This window comes from Strix uralensis, chromosome 16 (assembly GCF_047716275.1).
Source record: "Strix uralensis isolate ZFMK-TIS-50842 chromosome 16, bStrUra1, whole genome shotgun sequence".
Lineage (NCBI taxonomy): Eukaryota > Metazoa > Chordata > Aves > Strigiformes > Strigidae > Strix > Strix uralensis.
Window position 1 is genome coordinate 13,128,412 of NC_133987.1, and position 23,972 is coordinate 13,152,383.

Below are 23,972 nucleotides of genomic sequence, written 5' to 3' on the forward strand. Positions count from 1 at the left end.
TCTGGTAACTGTATTAAGCATTGCCATAATCTCCATACTTTGGGAACCATCTCTCAGAAAATATTAATAATTACACTCTTTACCTTTTCTCCTTGGAAAGCCAATCTATAGGGGAGACAAGGGGGAACACTTTCCCTTGTTCCTTCACCTTCCTCTTCTCCTCCAGGCTAGTTACAATACTCTTGAGAACTTTGAATATCCCTGGGATGTTCAAATCAGCATGTTCCTATTGCTATGTCTCCTAAATGTGTTTCAGGTCTTGTTTAAGGTTAAACAGCTATTTGAGAATATCACCTAGAGATCTGCCCCAAGGCTGGATAGTTATGAGTGGCAGGGTGTGTGGGATAGTATGGGCAAGTACCTAGGACAGTGGACACCTCCAATGTTTTGGAACCTCACCCCTGAACGAGAGCAGAATCCTGAAAAACTAGTAAAATATTTGGAAAAAGTGTGCTGTGACCCTGGCAATTTGAGATACAAATCACTGCACCCTGCTGGGGCTTGGCCCATGCCTATCCTGTTCAACACTATTCAGTACCCTCAAGGGGAAGAGAATGTCTCTAGATCTGACAACAAAACAACAGGCACTGTGGCTACTTCAACGCTGGTGACAGGCACTGCAGCTGAAGCAGAGAACCAACCCGTGCCAGTATCAGTCACCCCTATACACAAGAAGAAATATTGGATGTTCATCTAGTAAGGGAAGAAACCCCTATTAAGGAGGAGGAGGAAGACATGGACAAGGCAGGCTACTGCGAAGCAGGGCCATCACAGGAAGAGGAGGAGGAAGAAGCAGAACTCATAAACGAGGTGGTAACCACCTGATCCCTATCCCTGAGTGAGCTGTGAGATATGTGAAAAGGTTTCAGCTGTCGTCCAGGCGAGCACATTGTCACCTGGCTGCTCTGATGCTGGGATAATGGGGCCAGTAGCCTGGAATTAGAGGGTAGAGAAGCCAGGCAGCTGGGATCCCTGTCTAGGTAAGGAGACATTGACAAAGTGACTGGAAAAGGGGCACAAGCTCTCAGTCTCTGGAGGCAACTCCTCTGAGGCGTGAAGGAAAGGTATCCCTTCAAGAAAGAAGTTATATATCACCCAGGCAAGTGGACCACCACAGAGAGAGGTATCCAGGACCTGAAGCCACATTGCAGCAACAGCAAAAGAAACCCTGGGTTGGAGAGCTGTGAGGTTAAACGAAAGCAGACGTGGAGTCATTTCTTGCCACAAGACAAATGGTATTACTCACACAATGTGAACAAGATCTATCCCAGGGCTTATGAAGACTGCCAGCACACGTGGATAAAAGGCATTAAGGAAATCTCCCTTATTTTTTCGATGTGTTGTCTTTTCGGAGACTTGCCCGTTTACTGGGTTTATGCTCTCATGCTGAAGCTCTCTTCAAGTGTTGTGTATTTAATTGGCTTCACAGGCAGGCACCTTGTGTGACACAGTCTGTCTTGTTGGCAGGCTGTGAAATATTTTGCCATTGTTCTTTTTAATTTGGCACATGAGTGTCTGCACACAGTGTCCAGAATAGCCAGGTCCAAGTCACTGATGACATCATGGTCTCTGGAAGAAAAACTTCCTCAGGGAGCAGGGGCAGTATGTGCAGCTTTGGGCTAACTGCAAAACAAATCCACTTTTTTGTGCAGAAAATAAAAAAATTGCTCAGAAAGATAAAAGGGAATAATAACATTGACTACTAGCAGAGGACGAGATGAGCCCAAAGTCAGTGTGATTGTACTTTACACTGCACCAGCGATTACATGTGCAGGATGAGACCCCAGCTCTCAGTGAATTCATCCTCGTGCCTTGGTGGTCCTTTCTCCCTTACAGGGGCAAACAGTGGTCCAGAATGACCTGTCAGGACTCAGCAGCCGCTACCTGAAGGAAGGTAAGGCTCCTCAGCAAGCTTCCTCTCTTGGGAACCTGTCACTTGCAGAGTAGAGCCTGCTGGGCCCCAGCTTCTGACCATGGTTTCCCTTTTTCTTCTTTTTAATTTTTTTCTTTATTTTTTTTAAGCTGACTGCTGGTAGCAAATAGTAAAGTCCTCTTTGCTGACACTGCTGCAGGAAGATTCATAGATTCCTCCTGGTTTCCAGGAAATATTGAAAACTCCAATGCAGGAAAGAGTCAGCTGGGAGGGAGGGAGGAGAATCATGGCAGGAGCTATTCAACTGTCCTGGGAGAACTGCATCCTCCAGCTAATAACTGAAGTAGGCTATAACAATGGAATTTTAAATTGCCTAAATGTTCAAAGAGCAATTACTTCCTTTAATTACAAGCAAGGTGGGGGAAACAATAGGATTTAATTTCAATAAAATCTCATCCAATTCAGCTATGATTTTTATTTAATACAAAAGTGACAGAACTTCCTGCTTTGAGATGCAATATGTGCCTGAAAATACAGTGCTTTATCTTCACCATTGACATGATAAACCGTGGTATGGACTTTGCTTAATACTCAGCACCTGACTGAAAAATAAACCAGGGCCTTACACTTTGTTTTTAAGCTATAATTCCAAGTCTGTACAGCTGTATCTGCTCTCAGTGCCAAAGTTCACTGGGAGAATCCGGCACTGAGTTGAATGATGCCCTGTTTGTTTTAGTACTACTTATTAATTATGGGGGTTTTTTAGACCCTCCCAAAGTATCGTAGTTCCTTTGCAGAGCACACAGTTAACTTGACCTCTCCCTGGAGGGGCTGAGTGTTCAGTGAGGGGGATGTGAGGAGGGCCTTCAGGTACTCCCAGGCTGGAAAAACTTATCAAAATCTGGGTAAACAGAAAGAGAAATGAGAGCAAAAGTAACAGCTGGATTAGTTGGCTGCTGGACTGCTGCAGGCGAGCTGGTGAGAGGCACAGCTGTAGAACTGTTTTGGCTTGCTTCTTCCTGCTTTTTTGCCTTTGTAGTTGCAACTTAGCTTTTTTGCTAGGATTTTTAGCATTATTCTGGTTTGGTAGCATTTAATCTTGATGCTATAATAACTGCTGCAGAAATTGTCATGAGGGAATTTATTCTGTCTTTGTGAATATCTTTGTATGGCATGAAATAAAGAAGGCCTGAGGCAAGCTATTGAACAACAAGGAAAGACAAAATATTGACTTACCAATTCAGTAAGCATCATCTGCCTAGTGTGCTGAACAAGGCAGGGTCCTCTAAGAAAAATCCCCCTTGATCATGTTATTAAGAAATATCTCATAAGGCAAAGAATCAGGAGGACTGGTGACAGCTGCATGGCCTATAGTAAGCCTGTTAATTTTTGAATATTTGACTTTGCAGCATGTGAATGTATAAAACTCATAAATAATTCATATAGGTAGGCAAAGGAACTGATATACCCACACATATATTTCCAATTCATGTAAATCAGTGATAGTTTCATTCCTGGTATTAGTGGTTGGTCCATTTTTTCTTGTCTTGGTGCTCATTGCTTTTACTTAGAGTAGCCCCTTCTGACGTCCTGAGTCACTTCAGAAGAGGAGAACACGAGGATCCAGCTTTAGCTTCTCCAGGCAGTGCTCTCAGTCCCATGCCTCGGTTGTTGTCAAGGAGACATATCTCTGGCATATATCTTCTCTGTGGTTTCTCTTCTTAGTATGCTTTTCCATTGCTATGGAGACTATCAGAAACTCATTTAGCAACTCCCAGTGCCCCACAAGGAATGTGTATTTTATAACTCACTGCTCAGAACGAGGAGTGCTGTTTAATTTTTGGCCTCTTACCTGCACTGTCCAGCCTGGCTATGGCAGGGACTGTCTGTGCTGAGACTTTCTAAAGGGCTATAAAAAGGTGTCTTCAGTAGGGACAGTTTTGAAGCTGAGGCAAACCTTGCATGTGGAAGGTAGCCAAAGGCTTGCCCTGACTACTTGGCATGACTCTCCAAGTCCAAAACTGTCTTATTCTCCGGGTCTTCAGCTTGCGTTCTGCTGAGTTCTCATGCAATTGCTATCTCCAGTAAAGAGACCATTTCATTTCAGAATAAGGAGTAAGTGTTTGCATGCTGTAGGTGAACTGTAGCTCTGGAGACCTCAAGGATTTCCTAATAATTTATTTTGAGGAGACATAATTACAGGAAAGACTATTAAGAGACAAGTCTCCAAATAGCAAGAGGGACTGAATTTGCTGCGGTGAGAGCAGAAACAGCTCACAGACTTGAGGATCAGGGCAGAGAACACAGGTGTGGTGGTCTTTCATGGATACTACATAAAGCAAAACAGATGAAACTGAGGAAAATGCCTAACTATAATGGTGCAAAAGAGAGGGAGACAGAACTGTTCTGTTGGCCACCATTGCAAGGCAGGAGAGAGGGAACCACACAGCGGGGCTAGCAGCGTGGAGATACGCAGTGAGAGGGAGGATCTGCAGCTTGGTTTGACCAGATCCCAAGACTGTCAGCATTCTGACACTGCAGATGAAGGCTGCATCCCCATCAGGGCAGTACCTGAGTCTGTTTCAGCCAAGCGGTGGCACTTTGACTCCCAGAGAGTGGTGGGACAGTTGCGCTAGGAGCAGCAGCATCCCAGCAACAGAAGTGGCAATAGCAGGCTGGAAGAACGTAACTGTGTGCTGGCACTGTGCATTCAAGCCACTTTGGCCAGTAAAGAAGTGTAGGCTTTACTAAGAAAACCAAGACATAAGAGAAGTTATCATTTGGGGTTTACAACAGCTGGTACACAGGAAAGTGGTCACTGCTGGGCTGAAGTGCCAGTAAGCGGTGGGTTTGAACAGAGCAGAGTATCTTCCTTCTGAGGTAGGAGGGAGAATAATCCTTGCAGCTTGGTCCAACAGGGACTCAGTACCATGGGAAGACCCCTTTCAAAGTGGATGCAAGTGAGCAGGCAACAATTAGAAATAAATAGGGTAGCCTATAAAATAATAAAATTCCACATTCAAGGTGGGAATTATATCCCCCCTCATGAGCTCTGTGGTTCACGCTGAGATGGCATCTGAGGCTGCAGTTCCCAGCTCCCTGCCCTATTTCCCCACTTCAGTGCACAGTCTGACATATTAGCATAATCCTCAATTCCAGTTTGCATTAATATGATGGTCTATGCCCTGCAGTAACTCAGGAACAGATATACTGTCATTCAGTTACTGGGGTTAGAAGGCCATAGCCAGGCTCTGAGATGAGGACAGTAACTCCGTTGCCCTTCCTGGGTAAATGAGAGCCCACCTGAACCCAGAAATCTGCAAGTAGCCAGATAATCTCCAAATCACCACCTTAGTGCAACACAGAGCCATAAATATTCAGCAGGTACTAGGAACAGCTGAACCCAGCTAAAGAATCTAAATATATAAATAAAACGAAGTAATTAATCAATTCAGACATTTTACAAAAATGTACATCAAATTTACACATTTTACTAAGGCACATGATATGTAATGAAGTAGGGTTTGGGGAACCAAAAAGAATCACATATACCCTGTCACTTATGCAAATCACTCTCTATTCACTGATTTCAAAAATAATCTAGTTACATGTGAAGCCACTTTATGATGCTGATGTGCATCTCCCTGATGTATATTGGGCCGTGTTTATGTATGCTGGACTGTAGCTGGTTCAGCACAGCGCAGAGCTGTGCTGGTACAGGAGGCATACCCTGAAAGGATCCTCGGCACTAGGAGCCGGCACACTGCAGCCAACACACTCGCAGGCGGTGGAGAACAGAAAGAGGAGGGAAATGCATTAAAAAAATCTAACCTGAACAGTTGATTTCAGTATGTCTTAAAAGTGATGGGTTGCTCTGTAATTTGCTTCAGTGTCATTTATAGTCTTATAAAGTTCAAAATTTAAAGGATATATTTCATTCAAACTTAGATGTTTTTTCATCTTGGATTCCAGATTTAAAAGAAATCAGTTATGTTGATCCAGCTAGTGTCTATAGAAATGTGTGTGCATGTATACACCATACACGCAAATGCATTTCAGAAGGGTGCCTACACCCAAACAACCATTACTTGTGTAGCTCTGGTTTGTACCACTACATTTCTCAGGGACACTTTTTTGTCTCATCATGGGTTTTCTTCTCAGCGTTTAAACACTTAGCTTGTTCTTTATCTGTGTGACAGTGTACAGCCAGGATTTATGGATTTGCGAATACATCATTATAGGGTTGGTGGACTGGGTCTGCACGCTTGGAGCTGAATTCCATTTATCTGGAGAGTAGGTATTTAACTAATGGGCACATCAGACATGGAGTAAATGCAGGGCAGCTTCTAGTGTCAGTGTTTTACAAAAACATCTGAATGAATGAACTGAGAGTGTAAAACATTGTATTTTTTTATATTCAGTGAACAGAAATAACAAGAAAAAGCACCGTGATGAAGCACTATCCTTGTGCATTACTGATTATTTCAAGGTTAATTTTATTCATTCGAAATGATTGCCATATTTGCAAGACTGAAGAACAAGTTGAAGGAACCAAGAGAATTAAGTAATTACAAACCATAGGCTGAAAACAATCTAATTAATACCTCAAATAAGAATTTAAAGGAGCTTATGTGAAAGACAAAAATAAATTTATGTCACTTATCGATTACTTTCTAGCTGAATGAAAGGCTGATCATGTTTCTTAAAAGGCCTTCGGGCTCAAAGGCTGTAATGCTGCTGTGTGCATTGGCTGTGTGAGCTGTGGTCCAAGGAGGGCAGCTATGCTGCAAGCAAAAGCGTAGTGTAAACTATGGTCTAGAAAAACAATGAAAGAGAGAGAGAGAAGGAGAGAGATGTGCTCTGTTTAAGGGCTCATTCTGCTTCAAATGATAAAACTCCCACTGACTTCAGGCTCTTGGACTCTTCTATAGCAGAATTATGACTTAACGTTATGTTCTGCTCCAAGATCCCAAGTAGATCAAGGTCTTACTGTGCTAAACATAAGGAAAGATGTCATTTCTGCCTAGAAAGCTTTACAACATAGAGAGTTTTATAGAATAACATGTTTTTTACAGGAGAAATCACAAGTATTGGGGACTAAGGAGTACCAATTATGTGTAAATCACCAAAAAAATAAAAGAATATGTCAGTAATGCATGATGAGATCTGCTGTCTTCTGTATATTTCTGATTAAATCCTTGGAGTTTTCTCTAAACACGCAAAAACTGAATTAAGAGAACTTTACAAATGCTGCAAAAGCAAAACTTGCAAATTGGGGAAAAAATCAGAATTCAGGTTGACTAGGAACAATGTATGCTTTTTATGCACAAGAACACATACTATTTTTTCATCCTGGCCTGGAAATGAGTCAAAGCTGCATACTGAAGGAAGCTGTGGTTTGTAAGGCTGCTGTTAGAGAAGCTGGAAATTGCAGTGATTTAGATAGGGCACTACAGGAAGATGATTTGGTGATTACAATGTATGTGTGTTATTTGGAAAATCAGATTCTCTTTTACATAATGCTAGACAGCTCTCCCACACCAAGCTTTTCACAGGCTCAAATTAATACCGAGTCTTTGCACTGAATGTATCTGGCAGTAGAAAGCAATTTATTCTCATCTGATTCAGCTTGAATTCTGTCATTATTTAGACACGGCCATAGCCTTTCTCACAAAAATAACATGCAATAACAACTATGCAGGTGAGATTTCAGCCAAGTAGTGCTTGAGGCCTCAATTCCCCCTGTGGAGACTTTGAACCCTCCTGGGTTTTCTCTAGATAGTGCCAGGTGACTGTGGCCACGGGGATGCCCGTTCTCCACAGTGCCAGGCAGAAGAGCCACAGTTGAGCTGGAGCAGAGCAACTTCTGCTGCTGCTGACGCCAAGCTTAATCCAGCTTTATCCACACACCACAAGGGAAGGAGTCCAACTCCATTTGTTTTCTGCTGATGAGCGTTTTTCCACCATGGTAGCATGTTATCATGTAAACATCCAGCGGCCTGAAAAACACTTTTTAGCTGGTTTCTTATGGACGCAGAGGTTATGTGGTCCCTTGGCTGGCAGGTGGGCCGTGGGTCCTTTAGTAATAACTTTTGGTCCCTTTGCCAGCTCTGTGGTCAAACACCTCAACTTGTGAGTTTCCACAAAAACACGCTTCAGAAGGACTGTGAGAAAACCCAAGTGGGACTTGGGAAATGTGTGCAGAATTGGAATAACCTGGTTGTACTTCATATATAAAATCACTCCCATGGAAGACTGCTGGGGTCAGAGCAGTGAGCTCTGGTGGATAAGGACCTGCTGCTTAAATCTCTCTCTGAGTCTGGCCCCATGGCTCCTCCCTTTCATGCTCTGATACTATGATTTTTCTCATAAAGGTTGGGTTTTGAGCTGTCGATCGAAGTATGACCCAAGTGACATCTCTGGTGATATCATCAAAGTCTTTTCCAGAGGCTTCAAGGAAAGACAGAGAGATAAGGACTTGGTAATGTTGAGACCTGGAACACATTAAAAAACAGGTAGGAAAGTAAGCCTAGAAAAAGTGGCTAAAATTAGAGAAGATTAAAGGATAAATATCTTGGGGGAGTTTACTGTATGTTTCACTTCTAATTGTACTGCACCTCTTAGACCAATTTTTCTTTTAATTTTCATAGCACTTCACTATCAGCAGTAAGCACCAAACTGAACTAAATTAACAAGTTGGATTCATTACACCATCCAAACAAATTTCCCTGGGCTTATTATACCTTAAGGGCTTGATACTTTCCTGGCAGCCTCTTTCAAATTATCCCTTCAACAAACATGACATAAACTTGGGTCTGTAGAGCCTGAAAATTTATGTGAGAAGGCAGTTATTTTAACAGATGGAAAATATCAGATTCACCAGAAAGGTGAAGCATCAAGTACACTATTAATTTTTCAAAAGGACTTCACAGTGTAATAGTCTTGTACTATTGGCACCCACAGTAAAAGATAACTGCTTCTTGCTCCAACTTTGTCTTTTTCTGCAGTGCAGTACAGTGAACGCCAGCTCCGTTCCAGCTTTGTGCAGCATTTCATAATATGCAATTGCTGGTAAGTCCTGATTCAGCTTTTCACTCTTGCAGGATGCAGTGTTTCTCATTAAGCTTCTGCCCAGGCTCTCCAGAAATAATGCAAGCAGCACAAATCTGCCAACAGCTCCCAGTCAAAACAGCCAACTCTTGCAGCAACATGAACTAATCTGCAGCCATGCTGTTTGGCTTGCAAATAACAGAACATCTTGGGCAGGACCTTGCGTACGGCACTGTCTCACTGAACAGGAGAGAGGGAACTGCTGCTTGTGGCACACATTTTATTCGGTATGAGTAAAAGCATACTTGATTCTCAGCCAGCGCTGTCTACCAATCAGACATGCAACTGTTCCACAAAGAGTTTGATTTTTGGAGATGTTGAGAAATTTTTTTAGTTGAGTTGCTATGATGCTGTCAGTTTAACTACGTAACACTCTGCATGCAGACTATGACTTTCCTCTAAGGCATTCTGTGTGGCTTCCAAAACTCGTAAAAGGATTGCTGCAGTTTCTGCTCTTCTGAAGACCAGCATGGAAACTACTGCTTTGGGCTATCTAATCATTTTCACCCTGACTGCAATTTAATGGATGTAATATGGCTGATTGTATTGACAAAAAGTTTACTTTTCTACCATTTTTCCTTGGACATTTCAAGACCTAAATATTTAAAGATCTACAACTATTTTAGGCTATGTATTTGTCAGGTCAAAGTAACTCCAATGACTAGGAACCAGTTACTGAAATGGACGTGCTCAGTTTATTTATTATATGTGACTGTTGCTGGTAATATGTAAATGATGTCTAGAATGTTTAAGGAAGCATATAGTAAATAAACAGAAAAGCATGGTGTTAATAAACAGAAAATGAAGAACCAGCTTATACACACAACCAAGGACTTCTGTAGTCCATGATGCAATAAATCTATAATGAACATCTGTGAGAGGAGCTCAAATATTTACTCATATATGGTACATAATGTTACCTTACCTAGGAGATGTAAAATGCCTTAAAGATGTAATAGCCTTAAAGAAATTCAGTAGAGCAAAATTGTGAGTTCTAAGAAAGTTAATGTATTGTATTTGTCGCACTGATGTAGAGGAATACTGTTCAGTAAAAGTTATCCTCTAAAAGACCTTGAGGAAATGGAGCAGATGGTTCCATGTGCTATCCTACTGAAATTCAAAGTGGTTTTATAAATACTCAGAAACAGTAAAATACTATTTTCCTTAGGTCTTTATGTAAAGAAAGGAAGGTAAAAGATTAATTTTGTTAGTATTCAAATCACAGTGCATTTATTACGGAATTCTAAAATATAAGGTTGACTCTTTTTGCATTAAAAAGATTTTCAGCACAAAACTCTAGAATGGTTCAATATGCCTTGTTATTAGGACTATTTATACATTGGATTTTTGTATTAATACACCCCCATAGGATAAGGAAAAATTCCAGTTTGGGATGAAACAAGGTAGGTCCCAATACAGACTACACTGTTTGTTGATGATAGACAGTATCTTTCCTCAGCAGTACAATCTCCATAAATCATTATACCTGCCGACATTTTTAATGAAGAAGACAGTAGGAGTCTTGAGGGACCTACTGTGCATGCGCTGAAGGGCTGTGCCTGCACCACCAGTACAATATGTTCTGGCCACCCTGGGCTCTCTATGCCTGCACAGATTGGCCATACATCACATGGGCTTTGAGTCTGCTATGTCCAGAAAACAGTGTATGGGGCCATTCAACTGAAAATCTGGTAGGTTACTGATAAAAACAGGACTCTGCCATTAAAGCAGTAGAATTGGCAGGTATAGGGAATAACTATTCTAGGAATCCTTTATAATTTTTAAGAGGCATCCATCTGCAATATACAAGCTACAGGATCTTGGCGTCTGGTACTTCTCTGTTCTAGTTAAATACTGTTTTGCTCCTTGGCTTCTGTCCTATTTCTAGAAGAGGAAACAGCATCTCTCTTCCCTCTCATGGTTAGTGATTGTTTTTCTCTCAATCTGTAGCTTTGTTATGGATCAGAGGGAGCCAAGGGCCAAAAGTGGCTTGTAATCCTTAGCACATGCTCGTTTTTCTAGACATACTGCTTAGTAAGGAAATAAACTAGTAGGGGGTAAAAGATGCAATATGGTGCTTACCATCCTGTTTCAGCACATTAGATACATACAATCTGCACTTTATTCCAACTAAAAATATCGCTCATATTAATACAGCTTTCTTTGATATAATAAATAGAGAAATCATTACCATGAATTATAAAGCAGGAGAAGCGTGGTTCACAGTGTCTGTCACTCCAGAGCTCTGCATTAGGATGGATGTGGACACTTTGATATGCCCAGGAGTGAGATGGGAGATGTATCTCTGCGAGTGTCAACTCATTCTGAGATTTAAGACAGGTCTTTCAAGTCCATATATTTCTATTTTGAGGGGGTCCAGATATAGACACCTTATTTATTTCTTTTTTAAAAATACTTAAAAATCTACAGCTCTAGCTGATGTCAGTGCTGTCCACTAAGTATACAAAACTGAAATCCCAAACCTGAGGACAGAAAATTAGAACGCAGTTTTGAAAATTCTGGCTTCGGCTTCCCTGGGCTTCTTCATTCACAGGGTGGTGTCTGAATGGCCTTATCTATCTTTGCAGAGTGGCTGACTGAAATCTGCAACTGAGAAAGTGCTATACAAATAATTATTGCTCTATCTCACAAATCTTGACAAGCATTTTAACTACTATCTACAATACCATTCGAATTCCACAATATAATCATCCTTGTAGAAAGAGATCAAGTATGTCTTTTCATTTGGCAACCATACAACATTTTACAGTTTTAAGGCTGTGCACAACAGCAGTTTAAAAAGCTAAACATCACCGATCCATTTTACAAACAGAGACAACTGCACTCAGAAGAGGGATCTGCATTAGACCATACAGACTGCAGCAAATTCACCACTAGAATACAGGATTTCTGATACAAAATTTACTGTACCAAATACTAAATCAGTGGTTCTTAAACTCTTGCTATACACAGGCAGTTGTTGGTCATAGTATGCCAGGTTGCTTTCTTGCCTCCCCTTGGTAAATCAATTTGGCAGGTAGTTAAAAATACATTCCTAGTATTACCTTGCCCCAGGGTGTTTCATGTTGTTACCATTGGGATACTACTCAGTCATGAAATAAAAAGAAAAATCATGATCTGCTGCATCACCAGGAGCAGAGGATATACCAGACTCTAGGGTGAGCAAATTTGCAGCAGGTATTGTTGCTGTACTTATAAAAAACCCTATTTTTGCCTATTTTGTGTAATTCTGGATGTCCATCTCAATTATAAAGAAGGGAAAAAAAGATCTATCATGGCTCATGTAATCGATTGTTTTTGCAAAACTCATTTACCTAAGATACACAAGCATTTGTCAGCTGAAATGCAGTCTGATGGGCACCGGGTCATGTTGCATCAAAATGGCATTATGTTGCAATGAAGCCTTGTGATATAATTTTTACTTTTTTTTTTTTTGTCCTGAAACTGATTTTGAAATCTGTACATGTCTTGCATGCATTGCTTATGGACAGTAAGCCAACAAGACCGTATCAGCAGGACGATGGCTGCCCAGCAGAATCCAAGGGAGGCGGCAGTATGCCATCTGTCTGAACTAAGTCACCAACAGAACCATGGCGTATTAGTCACAGGGGAATTTTAAAAGTCTCCTCAGGCCTTTCAGTGGTCTCAAATCTAGAATATGGTAATTTAAAAAAGAGTTTGATCTACCCAGGTCTCTTTGCTGAGTATCTGACTAAACTATTATAATTTTTCACTAAGGAAATGTTCTGCAGTCAGGAATTGAGTTTATCAAATCAGCTAATGTAAGTTTCCAGGTCTTGCAGGACAAATAGAAATATGCCTGAGACAGTCTTCACATCTTTTTGGGGAAATGTACTCAGAATATCTACCAAATTCAGGAAGCATTTCTTCTCCCCTCAGACTTGCCTGCCTTCCTCTTCATGGATTGACTTTCCCCACAATGGGCATCAAATGCCCCTCTAGCAAACGTAGCGACTGCTTGACATAGAAGAGTCATCCGGGCTTAGACCGTTGCACTAGTCTGCTTTTGAAATGCATGTTAGCAGCTGTGAGGAAGAAGGGAGGAAGGAGAAACCTTTGGGATTTAGTTAGTGTTTACTTTGGGATTAGGCTGATTTGCTGACTGCTGCCAAACATCAGCCTTCTCCCTGGCAGCTGCATATGGGTGACACGTCCTAATGGGGAGAAACACGGGGGATGAGGATCTGGTCTATTCGGAGGGACTCAGCTCCCTACAGACGCTCCAGCCAGGCTTGGGGCAGCACAGGCCCCTGCAAAGGGAAGGGGGATCGGGCTGTCTGCATCCTCTTAACAAGCAATGGGAGCAGGGCAGGGGTCCTCCAGCTCTGCTCAGGGCCTGGGAGCCCCGGCTCCGTTCAGGGCTCAAGGGCTCCGGGCTGGACCTTGGTGCCCTCAGCACCCAGGGAGCCCAGGCTGCCCTCAGGACCCAGGGTCTGGGATCCTCAGGCCCCCCTCAGAGTTGGGGGACTGGGATCCCCCGCCTCCCCTCATGCCCCGGGGACCTTGGATCCCTCGGGGTGCGGGATCCCCTCAGGGTGCGGGATACCCCAGATCCCATCCCCCTGGCCAGGCTGGGATCCCCTGGCCGCCCTCATGTCCGGGGGCCCCAGGCTGTCCCCACAGCCGAGGGGCCGGGAGTCTGCCGGCTGTCACCGACCCTGAGGCTCCCCCAGGGCCCGGGCGGCTGAGATCCCCCGCTCATCTCACGCCCCGGGGCGGGGTGGCGACGCCGGCCGGCCGCTCCCCCCACGCCCACTCGCAGCGGGCACGGCCGCCCGAGGCCCCGCGGGCCGGGCAGCTGCGGGGACCCCCCGCCCGCGGCTGGGGAACCCCGTCCCGCGGCCGCTGGAGGCGGAGCGCCCCCTCTGCGCCCCGTCCCCCGCCCTCCCGGCGTGCCCCGCGGCGGGGGCGGGCGGCCCGTGTCCGCGATCCCGGCATGCCGCGCGGCCGGGCAGCAGCCGGAGCAGCCGCGGCGGCCGCCTCCCCTCCCTCCGGTGTGAGACAGCAGCCGCCTGCGGAGCGCGAGTGAGGAGCCGCCGCCCGCGCCTCTCCCCCCCTTCCTCCTCCTCCTCTTCCTCCTCCTCCTCCTCCTCCTCTCCTCCTCCTCTTCTCCTCCGCCGACGCCGCCCCTGTCCCGCGCCGCTGCCCGGCCGGCCATGCCGTCTCGGGCAAGGTAATGAGCCGCAGAGCCCCGGGGTCTCGGCTGAGCGGCACCGGCAGCAGGCAGCACTACCACCCGCGGGGCTGGAATGACTGGCAACCCAGGTAGGCAGGGCTGGGGCAGGGGGCGCGGCCTGGCCGCCTGCGGGGCGCGGGGGCCGGGGCAGCGGGGCGCCGCGACTGGCGGCTCGGCCCGGCCCCGCCGCAGGGCCTGGGGGAGCGGGGCGGCGCGGGCCGCGGCGGCTCGGAGCGGCGGCGGAGCCACTTCCTGGCTGTTGGGCCTAGCGCGGGGCGGGTGGCGGCGGGCCGGCCGCCGGGCCTAGGCGGCGGGGAGGGGGCCGGCCGCGGCCGTGCCCGGGCGGGATGTCTGGATCCGCCTCTGCCGGCGGGGACAGGGACAGGGACAGGTCTGTCACCGCGGAGGGCTCGGCGGGACCCCAGGCTGGGCTCTGAGCTGGCGGTGAGAGCGCTGCTTCCTCCCCCCGCTTCTGCCGGTGTCCCTTCCTCCTCTCGTCTCTCGCGGCCCGGGGCGGCTGGAACGCATCTGGCTGGGGGCTGGTGTGTGCCCGCGGGCAGCGGCTCCCTCTCCCCGCGCAGCGCGGCGGGGGACGCCTCTCGGGACAGCCGAGCGCTGGGGGGCTGCGGCGGGGCGGAGAACGGGGCGGTGGGCTCGGTGCCTGTGTTTTTTTCGGTGTACTTTCCACCTGGCAGTGAATCGGGGAAGAACAGAGGCTACAGAAGTGCCTGTAGTCTTTTGAGGGTTAATAAAATAGTACATTTTTTTGGTTTTTGTTTTTTTAATCTGGGGAAAGTAGTTGAGCTGTAAGTAGGCTGGGGTGGGAGCTTATACAATGTGTTAGGTTTTAAGGTGTGTTTATACCTGGTACTTCTTACTAAGTGAAATTCAAAGTCTGTTGATTTCTTTAGTCAAGTATAGACTGTATTTCAGGTCTTGATTACTTCTGATATATCTGATGCCAATATATTTGCCGTGCTGATCAGCTTTGCAATTTTAAGTGTCAAAATTCTCATGTAGAAATAAATTTGTCGTTTTTTAAATTTTCTTTTTCTTTAATGTGGAATATTTGAGGCCTTTTAGTGGTTTTGGAAGTTTAACACAATGTGGGATCTTACTTTTAACTTTCCAGCAAAGAACATAGTGGCATGTGTTTGGGAGTGTATTTACAGATGACAGTCCCAGTCGCATGTGATTTGGACTAGGAAGATTGGGTGGATGTGAAGGTAAATCTTGTGAAACGCAGATGTAACTTCAGTATTTACTGTGAAGGAAGCTTTCCTTTTGCTGAACAGCTAGCAGCGCAGCTTCTAGGGCTAACGCTAGAGGCTATTCAATTCTTAATGGTGTGTGGGGCATGGTTATTTAAGTTTTAATTTCTTCTCTTATTGGACTACTTGATCAAATAATTATTATTTTTTTCTTCACTTAAAAACATGCAAACCTTGTTGGTGACATCATTTTATAGCGTCTAGATTGGGGGGGGATGGAATCAAGAAGCCTGGTCTCTCTCTTGCTCCTTAACTACTGCCTGGCTTCAGATTTCAGGGCTGCAGTCTGGATTGCTGGACCCTAACTCTTGACCTTCCCACTTGGAAGAAATTGGGTGTACATCTTGTGTCTTTGCAGTGGATGACTTCTATAAATGCTTTCTTGTTGGATATATTAATTTGTCACAAGTTCTGTCTTTTGGCCTAAAAAATACATCTTACAGGGACTAGGAAGCGGACTTTTTCTGGTATAGCATTGTCTGCAATAGGTTCAGTTGTGTTAGGGGTGAAAGTAAGGGTGTAGCTGCAGAAATGCTTTGCCTGATGATAAGGCTGGTTTAAGAAGTTACCTCAGTGTCGGACTCTGGGCCGTTCCCCATGCTGTAGTTTGGTGCCTCCTTAGCTCTCAAAAATAGTTATCCCGAAACAAAAATCTGAAAGCACTAGAGAAAGCGTGGCAGACTAGGGGAGCTTCATAGCATGGATAGGGCCTAGTTCTAGTTCCATTGCACTGTGTGATTAGAGTTCTGGCTAAGAAAGAGTTAACATCTCTTCACCGATCCTGTCACTTGTAAGAATTTAACTTTATCCTTTGCTTTAAAAAATTGGTTTTTTAATCTGGTGAGAGAGCCCAGGAATTGGAAATGTTCACACAGTCCCAAACACAGAGCACATTTTTCTCTATGTTATGCTCAAGTTTTTTAAAACGCAAAAAGATAGCTTTGTCAGTAATGGAACCTGTGAGTCTACACTAAGAACAATGCAGTGATTAAATCAGTCTTTGTTGTTTTGGCGTTAACTAATTTTTAAAAGTGATTCACATGCACGGTTGAAAGGAGATCTGTTATATAAAACTGGCAATGCATGTTTCTTTTTCGTTGATTGTTCTGAGTATGCTCTTGGACAAACTCCGCAACACAAAATATACCCACATATTCTTTCCTTCCCCTTTCTTTTCTGTTGATTGTTAGTTTCGTTTATCTTAGGTGATGTTGCTGGTAAATGCTTTCTTGCAGGGTGTAGAAGAGGGAATGTACGTAGCCAAAGTAATGAAAACTGCAGTATTGTAGTTGTTTCAAGTTCTGAAAGGGGAAAAAAGGAACTGCTAATGCATGAGTGTATTATTAGATGGATTGTTTTTTCAAATGCACATTTTTGTGTGTGTAAAAATGACTAGATTGAGTCTCTACTAGGTCAAGATTCCTCTCAATTTTTAGTAATGCTAATTGGCATTGGGACTTGGGGTGAAAACAGTGTGAAACTGAAAGTTGGAGCCCATATCCCTCTTTAAGGGAGAGTAGTTTTCAATTAGAATTTGATTTTTTTTTTTTTTGTGCCTGCATGAATGCAGTCATATCTGTCAGATGCACGTGAACTGGTTTTCCTACAGTGTATGTACTGACAGAGCTGTGTATTACAGAGGAAGAAGTTGTCCTGATATGTATGGGCATATTAGTTTGTACACTGAGGTGTACCGGACCCTAAATTAATAGCAGCACAAGAACTTTTTAGATAAAGGTTGGATGTCTGTGACAGCGAATGGTGAGGGTTTTTTTGGGAAGGCTTGATAAGATCTTGTTCCCCCTTTTAATCCTTATAGCTTTCTAGACCTTTTTTCTTTCCTTCTTGTTTGACAGATCTCAATGCATTTTCCCTGATATGACTTCTGGAGGAGAAATCATGTCAGTGTGCAGGTCTTGTGTGTGAGCAGAGTTAATTCAGTGGAGTACTAAAGGCTAATTATATACTGAAACAAGACTTCCCTTTGATAGAAAGTGCTCTGGGTGGCAAATAAGTTTCATGTGCTTATGGTGGTACTAAGCAGGAGTGCGAGTGCAGGGTAGCAGGTTAGCAAGTGCAGGGTGCACCACGGCTTGTTTAGTCTTGGGCAAAAGTGAGAAAAGGAGGATAAGATTTTAATTAACGGGACCTCTCTGTCTCCCATTGTGATGTAGGTTAGGAGGGGAGTGCATGCAAAAGTGAAAAAGAAAACCTTTCACATCTGAGAAAAGTTCCAGAAGTGTCTTATTAGGTTCAGTACTGAAATTCATTCTTGAAAATGAAGTGTATCCTCGTGCAATGTAAGTCAGTGTTATGAATTACTAATTTCTGTTAGCATGGTGTCTGCCAAACTGAGTTACCACCTAGGTCCCCATGGGTCTAGGCACGATGGGACAAGACAGTAAAATATGGCTCTCCTTCCAGGTAACTTATAACCTCATCAGGAGAGCAGTATTGGCTAGCACTTTATAACTGAGGATAGGTACCCTGTGTTTAATTAAAGAGAGAATGGGACGTATTGGCAGGGGGCAAAGAAACTCATCAGTGCAAACGGGCTAAGAAAGTGGTGGTTAGAGCAGTGCTTTTTACATGGCTGTGAAGGGCAGGGGCATGTTTCTTGTAAAAGGCAAGCAGTAGTTATCAGATACTGTCTGTTCATAATGCTGGACTAACACATTGAATGACAAGCAGGATGATAGTAGTGCGTGCTGTGTGTAAGGAAAGTTGAGACAGAGACTCTATTTCTTTTATGTTTGCATGTACCACAATGTACGCAGCAAATGCTTGTTAGAAATAGGCTGAAATCTTACTTTGGACAGGTCCGTATCGAGAGACCTGAAAGCTGACAGCTTAGAGATGTTTGAGGATGTCACTGAAATTAGCTGAGAATGGGTGTAGAGTCATGCAAGATGAAAGTTGGCAAGGCTTCTTCATCTCTTCAGGGATAGCTGAGAGAGGGGAGAGCGCACAGAGAGAGAGATGTTCACAGGGGGGAGAGAGGAAAAAAAATAGTCTTGTGATGTTGAAGGCAGCTTAGAGAATGAGATGCAATATCAGTTGTGAAGAGGTCAGTGGAAACCTTGCGAAGAGGTTCAGTGGACGGTGGACTGTGCGAAGAGGTTCAGTGGACTGTGTGTTCAGCATCAGGGAGATGCTGAACGGGAATAGGTTCAGTTCTCAACTGGCACCAAGTAATTCTTGATCCCCTTTCACATTTGAGTGTGTTGAATATGGTGATAAGGTTGGGAAGGTATGAGATCAAAGAGCTTTTTTGGTTTTTTGGTAAAATAGGGGAGCCTAAGTTTAATGTGAAAGCCTTTGTTTTTAATCTGAAGACAGGAGAATGAGATGTGAGAAAGATGAAAGAAGATGAAAGTGTGTCAGTGGGAGGCAAAAGGGACCTGGAGAGCAGATAGTCTTCCATAAAAGAATAGCCTTACTAGTTTGGACCAATGATTTAGCTAGCATAACACCCTGTATCCAAAAATGGCTATCAGAAGATGTATATGGAAAAATAAGAACAGGATGCCTATATGTGATACATTTCCCTGACATTCCTTCCTAATGTCCATCACAGGACAGAAAGAAACTGGTGAGCTACTGTGTAAGAAGGGAGTGATGCAGAATCAAGAGCTGATTTGAAAAGCTACTGTGATTACAGGTAGTTGTCTAGCACTGGAGATGGCAGAATTGCAGTAGGAAAATAGTTGTTATTTCACTAGTAGAAAACACGGCCACTTACGCTCATGTCATGCTCTCTCAACACAGGAGTAGAAACAAAAGTAGGCTTTGGGGTGGGCTCAGCCAAGCTTGGGCTTGGCAAGATGGACCAAGTGATGGTAAAAAAGCATGGTGAAAGAAGCTGTCATTGCTCTGCATGCAAGTGGAAGAAAGGTTGGGAATTTGGTGGGAAGCTGTTAATCTAAGTTTTAAATGTTTTATTGGTAAAGATTGTAAGTAATGAAGAATTTATCTGCATTTTAGCAAATAAACTTGGCAAATAGAGCAAATAAGGAAGTAAAATTCAGGGACTTGGACAATAATACAACTCGTACAGTAGACTTGTCTCAGAATAAATCCTCCATGTAGATAGATCTTGTACTTGGAAATAAAATCAAATAGAATAGTTAAATGATTTTTGTCCCAAAATAATATCCATATGGCAGGGTCGTTCTGAAAGAGCTACAGATAATGAATGGTATACACCAGATTGTTTGTAACAAGCTTCTTGGACAAAAATTCTTAAGGCTTCCATATAACTAAAGATATTTTTGATTGACCTATTTTTCTTTCTTCTAGATAAAAAAAAATTTTTTTTAAAAAAGCCAGTTCTTAGCCATGCTTCCTTCAGTCATACAAATTGGCTAGTCAAATCATGCTGATTCTTTTGATTAAATGAGATATACACTTATTTTTTGAAAAGTCTAGCTTTCCTTTTGTATGCCCCTAGTGACAAAATTAAGTAGCTTTTTTCTAGGGAGAACTAGTGGCCATTTCTGCTTATTTAGGTGGGTAAACTTCTCTTTTTGTGATGGATAAAGGCAGATTAAAAATCACCCTGCAGAAAACTGAATGCAATCTCTTCTGTATAAATGATACTGCTAGAACAGTGTATGCAGGAAATCAGTGCAGGTGTGGTGGTAATCAGGTAGTCTTCCACCCAGAACCAGGCACAGATGAACTGTCATGTGACCTCTTGAAGTACTTTGCTTAGTCCCTGTCAATGAGCTTTTCAGGTGGAAATAAAACAGAGTAGCGTTTCATAAAGTGGCAAGTATGCTTTTGAAGCTACAGTGTAAGGTAATCATAGTCACGTTCATCCTTGCAATTTCCATTCCAACTTTGTCTAGTATCACATTTGTGTTTGTACTTCTGCTTATCTGTTGCTAACATTGTATGTTGTGATTTTATTAGTGTATGTTTGTTCATGTCTGTGGCAATGTCAATGTATGTAACTGATAAATTTGTTGTTACATTGACTTCTTTTGAAAGATGATGCTAAGTGTTATGTCTGTCAGGTAACCTGTCATCTGCTTGACACAGTGTAATTAAGTTGAAATACTGCCATGTGAACAGGAGAAGTGCCCTCCTGAAATGCAGGCATGAGTTGAGGTAGCCGGGTGTGCAGTTCTTCCCATCGCCTGGCAGGATGGCTGCAGTGTACCTTAAAGGGCTGGAGGGAGGTAGAAAAAGTAATTATTTGTAAGACTTTGGCAACTACCTGTCCATGGAGTGGCTGCTTTTTGAGTTCTGATTGGTTGTCTTTTGAAATCATGAATATGTTATTGACCTGAAAAATGGTATTTTTCAGAAATAGATTTGAAAATGAGATGTCTCTTCCTGTGCATGCAGACTGTGCTTCGCTGTGAGTTTGCACAGGAGCGGCCTGTGTCACCCTGGCATCTGGGTTCCTCGGTGAGGGAGCACGGGTGCAGGCAACAGGTACTGGGCTTGTGTCCCCACGCCACAAATGCCCAGAGTGCTGATGCAGGAGCCTACAGTACAATTCTTAGATTCACTTCCCACCTGAGAAATGGTGTGCATCACTGGACAGCTAGAAATGCATAGGCCCATCAGATGGTGGGCTCTGCTTCTCGTGTGAATCCTATTGCAAGCTTCTTTCAGTTCAAAATCCTCCTTCAAAGCAATACGAACTGTAGCAGCCAGTTGGGTCATGGAACCTAGTTCTCTGGAAACAGTATCTTTCTATGAGGTGTTTTTTTCTCTCCCTCATAAAGAAAGGGCAGAAACTGCTGGATATCTACACATTTATTGTCGTGGAAACAATATTTTCAGTGGGAACTATTGTCTCTTAAATTGATATATAGGAGAGCAATTATATATTTTTAATAAAACTGTGCTCACTTTTTAGTTGGGTGATAAAGTGTGAACAGGTTAGCTTGCAGAAAGCTGTTCCCAAAGACAGAACAAAGCGACTGTGTGGTTTTTCCACAGGGAAACAATAGGTTTATGTATTTTACCACAATGGAAAATTTTACAAAACGTTCAAAGGCTGTGCTGTGGGAAGTGAGGTTAGCTGAGAACACATGTAGTCCTTCAGTTGATTGGGATACACAGAACAGTCTTAAAAATTGTATGTTTAATCATCTTGCCTTCAGACTTAAGAATTTCAGACGTTATGCTTGAGAATTGGAGATGATACAGTCTATAGGACATCACCTTAAAAAAAGTGATGCTCTGTGGGGAGGTACCCTATTAAGAACCCATCAGTACTTAAATTTACCAATTGAAAATTTGTCAGTCTGTTTCACTGAAAGGCTAAAATAATTTGAATCTTCTGTAATAAGCTCTGCTGTTCCTCAAAGTGAGCTAGAAGTCTCGTGAGGTTTTAGGGCAGGCAGAAAATCTGGGGGCTCTGTAGCTGACTGGAAAATTTGCACATGGTTGTAGGCACATTTAAAGTTCATACCATTTGCAGAACTTCATTGTGGAACATAACTTAGGTGAGTGATGAAAGCCCGGCTGTATAAGTATTTCTACAATCCTAGTTGACTGTCACGAGCAAAGACTTTTACTAAGGCTTTGCCTTTTGAGTAGCATGGCCTGTTTTATAAAAAAGTCCAAGCAAGTGCTCAGTAAAACAGTAGATGTGATGCCACAGTGATACTGAATGAGGAAAAGAGTCTTATTGTGCATATCTAAAGATTAATTTGCTTATAGAACAAATACCTGCCAAGCAAATGTAGTGTCAACCTTTCACCATAAGAACAGAGCAAAAGCACAATTTTCTTCTTTCAGACTCTGTTCCAAATTAATAGTATATTATCTTTTAACATTACCAAGAGAAAATATTTGGGGGGGTTTCTTTAATTCCAGCTGGTTTTGCAAATGTCAACCCTCATGGTATTACTCTTCCAGTTGTACTGAGGACGAGCTATATTTGAAAATAGCGCGCCTTCAGGACAGCTTAAGTAACAACTACTTTTCCAAAATTTTAACTGTGTTTTCCCTTTTCACCTTGATGTGTTTTAACTACTTTTCCCTGAATTTTTCTACCAGTTCTAATTAGAGTGTTTTCTTGAAAAGTAAAAATGAAAGGCTTTTTCCCCAAAACATGTGTTTTTCTTTACACAAATCATAGTTAATTTACATGAATGAAAAGGAATGATCTCTCCTGCTTTTTCTTAAATAGTCAAATGAACTATCCAAAGATTAAAATAAAAATAGTAGATCTTCAGAATTTACTTTGGAAAAACCCTCTGTAAATAATTTGAATAGTGTGATTGCAAATATACTTGAGTTGAACAAAATTCTGCTGTTTTTTTGTTTTGGATGGGTATTGTTTTAATGGTTTTAATCTAAAACCTCCACTATTGCTTGAAAGAATGCATTTAAAGTGATTGGTCGAATTTAGGTTCTGAAATCTCATGTGCAGAAGTTTAGTATATTAAAGTTACTGTATTTTTAAAAATTAAGTCACTTAAGATGTACAGTGAGAAGACTTGATTTTGTAATTTTCACCTTTTGCCTTAAAAGTTTTCTGGGCTATAAATCAGTTTTCTGATATGAGAGCAGTTTAAACTTAATGCAGATTTTAACTCACTTTTTGTCTGCAAACATTTACTCTAAAGGGTAACAGCTCTTAATTTACATTCCAGGTTTTTCCACAGTAAAGCCTGTTTTCTTGTTTTGCAATTTTTGATTTGCAAAAACTTAATGTGTGATTCCGATATTGATTATCAGTTCTGTCCTAGTAACACCTCCATCTAATAAGTGGTTTTACATTGCTCAGTAAGGCCTGTAGATAGTATGTAAATTTTCATGTGTGGATTAGTAGTGATTTTCACAGATGGTGGGCACTGTATCGCCTAGCTGTGGTATATACCTGTACCTAGTTGTATTTTATTTTTCACTTCTGGGAAGTAATTTTTCCTTATATAGGCATCCAACTAATGAGAGACTTGAGAATGTCCTGAGAAAAGGCATTGGTGCATTAGAATGCATTTCCTTTGCATGTTGCTGTAACAGTTAGTCAATTCTAGTCCCAATGTGAATTTAAGGTCACTTTTTAAGAAGCAGGTTAGACATGCAACTTTTTTGACACAGGAAAATACATTTGGGATTGTCATTAAATATGTTGCATATATAAGTGAATGTGAATCCCACTCCTGTTATACCCCTACATAAAAAAAAATATTTTTCTCTTTATAGAACTGACAGTGCATCAGCTGACCAGGACAATTTAAAATACTCCTCATCCAGAGATCGGGGCAGTTCTGCCTCCTATGGATTACAGCCCTCAAATTCAGCTGTGGTGTCTCGACAAAGACACGATGATATCAGAGTCCACACTGACATACAGAATGAAGAAAAAGGTATACAGATTGCTGTTTCATGTGTCAATTGTGAGGGGACATTCAGAGAAAGGCAGTAAACTTGAAATGGTGGAGAATTTTTTTTTTTTTTTTTTTTTTTTTCAAAAAAGGCAATGAACTGATAAAACTCATTGCCACAGTATCACTGTGTTGAAAGATTTATC

The 23,972-nt window shown here is 42.7% G+C and overlaps 1 protein-coding gene across 4 annotated transcripts in view; it reads left to right on the forward strand.

Annotated features, from left to right (window-relative positions):
- Positions 1 to 13,969: 13,969 nt before the first annotated feature.
- The window catches only part of SMG1 (SMG1 nonsense mediated mRNA decay associated PI3K related kinase), a 67,346-nt gene continuing 57,343 nt past the window's right edge, over positions 13,970 to 23,972 (forward strand). For 2 of the 4 annotated variants that reach the window (XM_074886509.1, XM_074886508.1), the window contains exons 1-2: positions 13,970 to 14,290; positions 23,645 to 23,808. In XM_074886509.1, the coding sequence (XP_074742610.1) occupies positions 14,202 to 14,290; positions 23,645 to 23,808 (253 nt within the window). In that variant the 5' untranslated portion in view covers positions 13,970 to 14,201. Of the gene's footprint in view, positions 14,291 to 23,644; positions 23,809 to 23,972 lie in introns of those variants that run through there. The other 2 variants (XM_074886510.1, XM_074886511.1) reach the window with 2 other exon arrangements.